The following is a 10036-nucleotide window of genomic DNA, read 5'->3' as shown; positions in this document are numbered from 1 at the left end:
GAGTCGTCATTTTCATGCACTTTGAATTTGCGTTGTATCGTATTTTGAAGGCATTAAACATTACCAGAGCGATAAGAGTGTTGCGACCAGATTAGACGCTCCTTGTGTTTATTATTATATTTCGAAAACACCACAGTTTTCATGCAGCTCATACCATATTATTTTGTTGTATTAATCCGCCACACCTTAAATGCCGGTCCCTGAAAATATTGTCTGACTTAAACCGGTCCGTGGGGCAAAAAAGGTTGGGGACCCCTGGTGTAGAGGAGAAAAAAAACAACCATTTGTGTGTCTTTGTGCATGTTAGTAATATATTTTATGTGTTAATGTACACTGCACCCTAATCATCCTATCAGTCTCATTTTCACAAAAAGTATTAAAAAAAACAAAAAAACAAGCAGGTAAATCTTTAATCTACGGTGGCGCGTGTCGGAAGTTGTTAGCGCTTAGCAGTCTCCAATTGCAGCTTGTGATCAGAGCTGTTGCGCTATATCTTTTATCGTTATCATTATTCTCATTCAGAGTTTGTTTCGTGTACAATTCACAGAGGGCACGGGCAAAGAATAGGAATCTAGAGGGCCGAGGGAAGCACTTTTAAATGGTACGTGTGAGCGACGATAGTTAACAGGCTGCAAAAGTGCGTCGCATGCCTCTGTGTCAGGCTGTTACTCATCATGGCGTGCGTGTGCGCGGTAACAGGTTGATCGCAGGGGGTTGCTTGATCGAAAAGTTGATCTTCGGTCCAAAAAGTTTGGGCACCCCTGATTTAGGCCATTATTTTAACTCCGTACAATTTCAGTTATAGAGCAAAGAAGGTGATGATATGGCACTTTGATTTCCATTGTTTGGTTGTGAACTACTGCTCAACTATTTAAAATTCAACTAAATATTTTATTTTTTGTCTGCAGAGCACACCTGAGACCAGTTGGTTGGCAGAGCTGTTATGGACATTTTTTTCTCCATTTACAGTGTATCATGTAAGGTACTAAATATCTTGTATCATTATCTCTTCCATCTTTGGTTAAATCATCAAAACGTGTACAGTACGTATTTTTTTTTTAATGCTAAATTGACTTCCTTTGTATCGCGCTTTTCTACTTTCCAGGTCCTCAGAAAAGAACTTTGACACTGTCACCCCATTCACTCAGTCAAAATGATTAGTTCAATACATTGTCATGATAGGCAAGTCACAACTTATTCAGGCACTAAGGGCAACTTTGGCTTCTGTATATTGCTCAAAGTTTTATTTATGTATTTATTTTTAATTTTATGCTTTTAAAGAGGGAAAGTGTCACATACAACCTCGAGTGATGACGATGACTGTACATTGCAATTTTTAAAATTGCAATCACAAGAGATTTTTGTGCGTGCGTGCGTGCGTGCGTGCGTGTAATTATTGTGAAAACCTTTTCCCCATTCTGTCTTCAGTTGGTTGCCACCAGTTTCGCGAGAGGATGGTGAGTCCTCGCAGGAGTTTGCCAACAAAGTCCAGGAGGTAAAATAAAGCCACTTGAATAGAAATTTGCTAACTCGGCAATGCCATGTTTTTGCTGTGCTCTGGCTAGCTACCGAGTGTGTAAGTGCATAATGGGACTCCCTCACTGGCGTATGCTTGCATGCCAACTAATGTGTGATGACTGTGCAATGTTTGTCCTTGCAGTTGCTCGCCGGCGAACTTGGCTTGGTCTCAACAAAAATCACTAAAGCTGACAAAGCCGAGCACATCAAAAGGAAACGACGTGCCCTCCCGCAAACATCTACAAGTAAGCAAATGAATAAAAACGGATGCCGACAAAGTTCGCACTGTGTTCGTGCTTTGATGGATGTTTTTCCTCACTTTAGGCTTAAGAGCTGGCTCAATTGGCCTGGGTTTCATGGTGCAGGGTTTGGGAGCAGAGGAGCGTAGGATAGCTCAAATGGCCCAGCAGGTGAAGGACGTACTGCCTGACATCCCCCTCAATGTCATCACAAAGGACTTGGGTATGACGCAGTCAGCACGCTTTGACTTCCGACATCCTCCTTGCGCTGTCCTCTGCAAAACCAAATCTTATTTCAAAAGTAATCGCACTGATCAGATCCAATATCGTTTGCCAGATTTGCTTTGGACTCACAAACGATAATCATTCATTTTTGTCCGCTTAGATATGGAAGCATCCTGCAATAATTTTTCAGTCGAACAAAATGAACATGTATTTCATCAGATTTTCTGGTCCCAATCTAAGATAGGCTGCAATCTTTCAATTGCGTGAATTCACTCACGGTGAGTGTCAATATGGTCTACCGAAAACCGCGAATCTGTCCATTTTAAAATGGTATACTAAAACAAAGTAATTTGTGTTGTTTCTCAAAACAAAAAGATTTTGAGGTTCATTGGACAGTGAGTTGCTGTCCAAACTTACTACCCCAGCGCAAAATGAAACATTGGCTACAATGATAATTCACAGCATGTAGCTAATCACTTTTTATTTGGAGCAACTGCTACCATGTCCGCTTAACCCTGAGCATTTGAAAAAACACACACACACACACACACACACACACACACACACAGACACTTAGAACATGGGCATTCTAAACTACTAAAACAAAGTAATTTGTGTTGTTTCTCAAAACAAAAAGATTTTGAGGTTCATTGGACAGTGAGTTGCTGTCCAAACTTACTACCCCAGCGCAAAATGAAACATTGGCTACAATGATAATTCACAGCATGTAGCTAATCACTTTTTATTTGGAGCAACTGCTACCATGTCCGCTTAACCCTGAGCATTTGAAAAAACACACACACACACACACACACACACACACACACACAGAAACCTAGCTTTACGACCTTGAAAACAAAACATTTGACAGATTCAGAGGTGATTTAGTTTGGTTGCTGGAAAAGTACTCTAGTAAAGTAAAATAGTGAAAATATGCAATCTTGCAAACCCATTAATTGTGAGCGCAGGAGTTCATCGTTCATACCTCGATAGACCACTTTTTTAAAGTGACCCCCACCTCCCCTTCGCCCCCCCACCCAATATAGTTAGTTACATTTTTGTGGAAAAGGAGTGTTGCAGTTGCTGATACACTTTTCAGCCATTTTACAAACACTGGGAGGACAGTAATTCACATGCAGGAGTAGCTGTTAGCCATATCTCACGCTGAGACACACACACACACACACACACACACACACACACACACACACACCAGCGTCGCAGGCCACCCCACCAGGCACTTGTGTTTTAAGCGTTTTAATGAGTTTATAAAGTGTGTGGGAGGGATAAAGCCATTAAAAAAGGTCTCTGTATATTCCAGATTTTCACTTATCCAAGTTGGGCCTGCAACGTATCACGCGTGATAAAGAAGTTCACTTTAGTTAGAACTTTTAGGAAGTCTGTAGCAATCAACAAAGTGGGCGGGTAATAGGGACCATGACCGTCAATTTGCCGTGTGAAAATAAAATGTCGAGTATGTGTTCTCTTTCCTCATCTTGTACGCCGTGAATCTGAAAGTTGCCTTTTGATTGTCTTACAGCAAAAACCAATTGTGTTAATGTCACCATAACAAACTTGCTGGAAAATAAGGAGGAATCTTCAGCAGAAGATACCGAGGGGTCGCTGTTTGGGGGTTCTGTGAACGGCCCTTATTCCTCCACTTCTGCACAGACTATAAAGGTTTTTATTTTAGATTCCATCCTAAAGTGTGATGTTCAGAGAAGAGTTTGGGTTGTGAACTTCAGTAAAGCTCCTGGAGTTGTCACACATTAATTGAGTTATTTTTCATAATTAATCTCTCAATGCAGTCTAATTTCATTTTGTCTTCTCCTCAGCCTGCTGCAAAATCTTTTGGGAAATCACCTGCTGACAGGCATTTGTCCCTTCAAGAGAGGAAAGAAGCTCTGTATAATTTTGCGAGAAGGTTTGACTCTTTTTGTTATCCTCCGCAGTATTGTCTCGTAAACATGTTATGTACTCTGCTATTTGCACAAAAGAGAAATTTCAATTATAGTAGTTGTTTGAGAAATACTTTGACGTTATGATTACAAAATGATATTAGTTCATGAATTGTGGTTTAAGCGGCATTTAGCTGTTTATTCGACAACAGTTTTTCCCCCATCAAATGGACTTGTAACTAAAGCAGCACTAATTGAAAAATTTAGGCAGTGATTTCTTCCAGCAGAACCACAATGTCACTTGAGCAACAGAATATGTCATCCACCATGTTAATCCCTATTAAAGTGTGTGTGTGTGTGTGTGTGTGTGTGTGTGTGTGTGTGTGTGTGTGTGTGTGTGTGTGTGTTCCCTATTATTTCCCACCCTCCTCCAGACGTTATATTGAAAAATATGGATTGGATCAAGAAGACGGTCACTGAACACTTTGGGTCACGTCAGCATTCCCAACAAGAAAAAAAAAGACATTCAATCTGTCTTGTTTGAAAGATGATTTTTATATTCAATCAGCTGGTGGTGATGGTGATGGAAAATTGACGTGCTCGACAGGTCAAGGAGTGGTCTCACCATATACATTATAAGTTGGTGGAAGGGTGCATAATGCATGTGTTCAATTCTTCATTCTTGCTGATGCATAATTTTGATAACACTTTGTATTATGATCCACTGACTGTGAATCATCTATTTATTTTTATAATGTCCAGAGTCATCGATTACAAATAAAGTTCGGTTTGACCTTGCCTCTGGTGGGTTTATTTCACAATACAGTACTTGCACCAGCAACCAGTACTATCCAGATGGTCCATCGCAGATCATTTGAGCGGGAGGCAATTGCACGTGATATTCGAAGTTTCAATATCGCGTACTGCCCAAACACTGTTTACCAACAACCTACTTAATATAACACATAGTTAATTAGAATCTACATTTTGTATTAAATGTGTGCCATTTAAATATGGGATCACTGTTAATAGTAAAATTAATTCAATACCAGAACAGAACTCCATATACTCAGTAGTGTATTCAATTCATGTGCGTATAAATAATTACCGGTAAATAGATTTAATACTAAAAGAATGGCGTAGTGGGTTGTTCAAGTTCTGTGCGTACATCTTCAAAACTCGTCTAAAAACTAATTTTTATTTTTTGGCTTTTGACTCAACATGTGACTTGATTTTTAGTTTTACTGTTTTTTTTTTTTTTTTTTTTTTTTTGCTTTCTACTGTCTTGGTTATTCATTTTTTGATTGTTGTATGAATTCTTTTGCTCCATGTACAGCACTTTGCATACAGCAGTGGTTGTTTTAAAGTACAACCAGCCATCCATTTTCTAATCGGGTAAAATTTTATGTTTCATTAACCTGCTTTGAATGTTTTTGGAATGTGGGAGGAAACCAGAGAAAACCCACGCAGGCACGGGCACATAGGAAGGCCGAAGCCGGACTCGAACCCTGCACCTTTGCACTGTGAGGCGGACGTGCCGCTCTCTCTAAATACAGTTGAGTTGATATACTGTAATGGATTAAAACTGTTAACGGATTTTTTCATATTAGGACAGAACTGCATATTCGGTGTGGCGTTCAATTCCTTTACGTACATATATAATTACATCGATAAATACTATAAAGTCTTCCAGGCGAACCATTTGTTTTTCTGTTCCACCAAATGCATTTTACAGCCAAACCGGAAATTGCGTTTGGCCGTGCTTTCCTGTAGCGTTATTGATAAGCTAACAAGTTAGCAATGTCGGGAATTGAGGACATTTCCAACGATTCTGTGACATTTAAAGAAGATAACGAGTTCAATGTAGAGGCGGGAGACCATGTCGACGATGACGTTGTTATTCATCGATATATGTTTTACAGGTATTGTTCCGTAACACACACGTAGTTGTGTCTACGTAGCTAGTTGAACTAAATGAAACGTCCATTGAGTAGTCCGCTCTTGAGTGTAATGGGAAGCAGTTATATCCGTGTCCAAGTCTCATCTTAAAGCATTTTATGTCAACTACCGAGGTTCGTGTTTGTGTCTTTCAGGGACAGGAAAGAGTGGGCTGATTTGGAGCCTGTTCCTCAAGATGATGGACCAAATCCTGTTGTCAAGATTGCTTATTCAGAAAAGTGTAAGTTTGGTCCAGATCGCTCTTCTAGTGGCTGACATAGACACTTTTTGTTTTGTTATTTGTGTCTTTCTACAGTCTCTGATGTTTTCGACTATTTCCGTGCCCTGCTCAAGAATGATGAAAAGAGCGAACGAGCTTTTGCCTTGACGGCAGATGCTATTGAGCTGAATGCGGCAAATTACACAGTGTGGTAAGATCACTGTTATTCTGTTCAATTTGAAAATTATTGTTTTCGATAGTTCCCATAATCTCAATTTTTAAATAGCATTGTTGTTTACAAAGCCATTACATCATTTGATAGTTTCAGTTGTTATTTTTGGCTCCCTGTGATTATGTTTTCTCAAGGATTGTACAATATTTTATACTTTCCAAGGGACATAAATTTGCAAATTACTGTAGGCTTGTTGATTATGGTGGTGTGTTTTTGTGTGGGAACATGCAGGCATTACAGGCGAGTATTACTACAAGCATTGTCAAAGGACCTGAGAGAAGAAATGAGTTACATTACAGCCATCATTGAAGATCAACCGAAAAACTACCAAGTCTGGTGAGCGCATGTAAAGAAGCGGCAGACCAATTATGTTAACCAGTCATCAGTTCAAGTTACAGTGGTGAACAAATATTCAGATTTTGCAGTTTTGTTATACTTATATAGACCGAAGCAGATTTGACAAGTTGTTTTTTTTTTTTTAAAGAGAGAGACGGACATGGTATTTCTGTTACTTTTTTTTTCTTTTTTTTGTTTTTTTTTTTGTTAAAACAGTGAACATATTTCACCGTGTTTTCCAGGCATCACAGACGTATAGTGGTTGAGTGGTTGAATGATCCGTCAGAGGAGCTGGAGTTTATTGCAGACATCCTCAGCCAAGATGCAAAGAACTACCATGCCTGGCAACACAGACAGTGGGTCATCCAGGTTGGTGCAGCTATTTTACAGAGGTTTCTGTCTGCAGTGCATGACTCCTTCTGCCTGAATCATTAATGGCTTAATTTAGCCATTGACTCCATATGTTCAACATATGATTATTTGTGCCAAAATTGAATAAATACAAAGGCATTTATATAGATAATTAAGAAATGAAAACTCTTCATGTGAAATGTAATCATCCAAGAGGAAACAAATGTCATGGCGTAGATTGCGGACAATGGCTCGTTCTGAAAATGTGACTACAAAAAATAGAAAAAAACCCTACAAGAACAACGGAACTTTATTTGGGGTCAATCAGAGGCACTTTAAATGGGGACGGTTGTGCGCTGATATTTAATATGAGTTTGAATGTGACAGGTAAGTTCTGATCACAGCCACATCGCCATGTACAGTATAATGTAAGAGAGTGTTCATTCCCATTTGCGCAACCACCTTGTCTCAGTTGGTCGTTTGTATTTCCCCTTTCAAAGATTTTTTAAATTGAGTTGTCTGGGTTATAGGTCATATAAATGTTGCAAAAAGTTTTTTTAATATTTATTTGTCTTGGTCTCACTTTTGTTGATCACAAAAACCTGGCATTTAAACACGGGTGTGGAGACTTTTTCTACAGATTATTTTCTTCATTTGGAAGACTCCTGTTTCCAATCGGATAAGCATAACCATGAAGTATAAATCCAGCCTGAGGTACCGTCCTCCGTGCATGCTGTGACCTATTTTTTTTTTCTCCCGCTCTTCAAACTATAAGGAGTACAAACTGTGGGATAACGAGCTGGAGTTTGTCCAGAATCTCTTGGATGAAGATGTGAGGAATAATTCTGCCTGGAACCAGAGACATTTTGTCATTACACACACGACAGGCTTCTCGGATCAAGCCATTCTTGAAAGAGAGATTGAGTAAGTCTGGCAGATTCTCAGAAAGCTTCTTCACATCACATGTTTACTGTTAACCAAATGAGCCAACTTTCATCACATGTGAATGACAGTTGAAGACCGTGAAAATCCAAAGGCATAAGTTTTGAGTGGTTAACACGACTTTTGTAATTCACAAAGGTTTTGAAAGTGCTTGCATACTAAATTTTTGGTGTACATACCACCATGTCCAACTGACTTAATCTTCCTTTTATTTTCTCTTTTCCTGTAAGATACTGTCTGACCCAGATTAGAAAGGCCCCCCACAATGAAAGTGCATGGAACTATTTGAAAGGGTAAGACATTTCCCAGCAACAGTATATATTAAGCATAAAAAAAAAAAAAACAACCTCAAGACTGCTTCATGAATCAAAAATTGAATCTTGATGACTGATTCACAATTTATCTGAGTGTGCCTTAAGTAAATGATGTTAGATCATGGACTGTAAATATGATATACATGGATACATTGATGCAAATTATAGTGAAACCTTGCGTTTACTTCCTACAACTCCTTTTTTTTTTCTTCCGCCTCACCCAGGATGCTTCAGGACAGAGGTTTGTCATCTCAGCCTGGGCTGCTGGAGAAAGTCCTGGAGCTAAAGGAGACACGTTGTTCCTCTTACCTTCTCGCCTTTCTCTTCGATTGTTATGAGGATGCTTTGGAGAACAGCAGTCAAAAAGGAAAATCGGCAGAAGACCGAGTGGACACTTTGAAAAGAGCTCTAGAAGTAAGTGGTTCATCTGGTCTGGTCGAGTATTACTTTGCAGTTGCTGGACTTTTATAGTGGAAATCGAAGGGTTCAGTTGTCAGAAATCAGCCTAGAAAAAGTGGCCCTAAAGTTAAAAAAAAAAAAAAAAGCCTAAAATGGGGTCAGACTTCATTTTCATCGTGCACAGAACTGCACCCAGCAACACTTAAATGTTCCCTCATACTCGTTAGCCCCTTAGAATCAGCGCACAAGATCCCTTTTTTTATTATTATTATTTTTTTTGCCACCAAACTGTTCTTGGATTGCAGGGAGAAGTTTCTCTTGGGATATTTTGATGCTGTTTATTCATGGCTGTGAGCCCACTCCCTCTGTCTCAGAATTGCTTTACTGCTTGCATGACACACAACATATAGTAGTGCTCACGTTTTCTTTTTTTTTTCCCCTGGATATCCCCGACCCTATTAGAAAGGGGGTTCATCAGAGAAAATCGATTGACAATATCCCACTCCTAAGCAACCCAATTCTGTACTTTTTGTTCCATACCAGTCTGTCACTAATGTTTTTCCAGGAGAGAAGTTGCATCTTTTTTGTTGTTGTTTTCAAAATATTTAAGGTTTCAACACCTGGTTTGAATGTATTATATCCATTTCCATAATTTCTTGGCTGAATGACTCCTCACCAAATTAAAGTCCAAAAGTCACATGCGTTAGTTTGTAACTGCATTTGATTTGTTGCCAAAAACATCACTGTTGATCCGCAAAAATTGTTATTGATTAAAAAAAAGTCTGAGACCTTCTCTGTATTTTCTTTTTCTCTTGTAAGATTTGTAAACTTTTAGCTGAGGAGAAGGACACCATTCGCAAGGAGTATTGGCTGTTTTTGGGACGTTCTTTAAAGAACAAATATGGACCGACTGAACCAGTTGACACTGAACTTCCATCCCCGACGGCTGAGCATCAGGAAGTGAACTAGATGCGCAAGTCTCACTCCACTCTCCCTCATTTATTGTTTTTTGTTTGTTTGTTTATTTGGTTCTGTATTTTACTATAATGTGGATCCATTTTAAAAAATATCTTTGCAGTTGGCATGGAGGGAAACGAATGAGAAATATGGATCTGATACAGAGCATATGTGTAAAGTCATTCATGATAGAATCAATTTTGTGCAGTCAGGCTTCATTCATGTTTGTTCATTTGGCTGTCGGTGCGCATTCAAGTATCTTTCAAAACACATTTAAAGTCTCTTCAAGGGACTTGCAATTTAGTACATCCTTCATTGTCTCACTCTTTTCTGTTCTTTGAAGGTTTAATAATAATAATAAAGTAAGGCAGATTTATCCAAACACAATTTGTTCAGCTTGGTGTTCTAAGTTGTGCTCGAGTGGCAAAAACAGCCCTCGCGAACACAAATTAACACTCCGCAACATG

The 10036-nt window shown here is 39.1% G+C and overlaps 2 protein-coding genes across 2 annotated transcripts in view; both read left to right on the top strand.

Annotated features, from left to right (window-relative positions):
* The window catches only part of aup1 (AUP1 lipid droplet regulating VLDL assembly factor), an 8300-nt gene extending 3622 nt beyond the window's left edge, over positions 1–4678 (top strand). Inside the window, exons 6-12 of the mRNA XM_019869795.1 lie at positions 909–982; positions 1429–1495; positions 1661–1763; positions 1843–1980; positions 3523–3662; positions 3818–3906; positions 4315–4678. Coding sequence (XP_019725354.1) covers positions 909–982; positions 1429–1495; positions 1661–1763; positions 1843–1980; positions 3523–3662; positions 3818–3906; positions 4315–4360 — 657 coding nt within the window. The 3' untranslated portion in view covers positions 4361–4678. The remainder of the gene's footprint in view (positions 1–908; positions 983–1428; positions 1496–1660; positions 1764–1842; positions 1981–3522; positions 3663–3817; positions 3907–4314) is intronic.
* Positions 4679–5618: 940 nt separating this feature from the next.
* On the top strand, positions 5619–9956 carry fnta (farnesyltransferase, CAAX box, subunit alpha). The gene is made up of 9 exons (XM_019869808.1): positions 5619–5802; positions 5974–6059; positions 6135–6249; positions 6502–6606; positions 6849–6975; positions 7733–7881; positions 8130–8192; positions 8438–8627; positions 9432–9956. The coding sequence occupies exons 1-9, from the start codon at positions 5681–5683 to the stop codon at positions 9579–9581; spliced, it is 1107 nt and encodes a 368-aa protein (XP_019725367.1). The 5' UTR covers positions 5619–5680; the 3' UTR covers positions 9582–9956.
* Positions 9957–10036: the final 80 nt, after the last annotated feature.

The sequence above is a fragment of the Hippocampus comes genome, unplaced genomic scaffold (genome assembly GCF_001891065.2).
Source record: "Hippocampus comes isolate QL1 unplaced genomic scaffold, H_comes_QL1_v1.1 scaffold9, whole genome shotgun sequence".
Lineage (NCBI taxonomy): Eukaryota > Metazoa > Chordata > Actinopteri > Syngnathiformes > Syngnathidae > Hippocampus > Hippocampus comes.
Note: the sequence above shows the minus strand (reverse complement) of the source record. Positions and strands in the feature narration are given on the sequence as shown.

Bases quoted from the DNA above. Each gene is read 5' to 3' on its own strand.
- fnta (XM_019869808.1), top strand. From the start codon at position 5,681: ATGTCGGGAATTGAGGACATTTCCAACGATTCTGTGACATTTAAAGAA. The intron at 6,976-7,732 runs GTTGGTGCAGCT...TCAAACTATAAG, and splicing joins ACAGACAGTGGGTCATCCAG to GAGTACAAACTGTGGGATAA. The intron at 8,628-9,431 runs GTAAGTGGTTCA...TTCTCTTGTAAG, and splicing joins CTTTGAAAAGAGCTCTAGAA to ATTTGTAAACTTTTAGCTGA.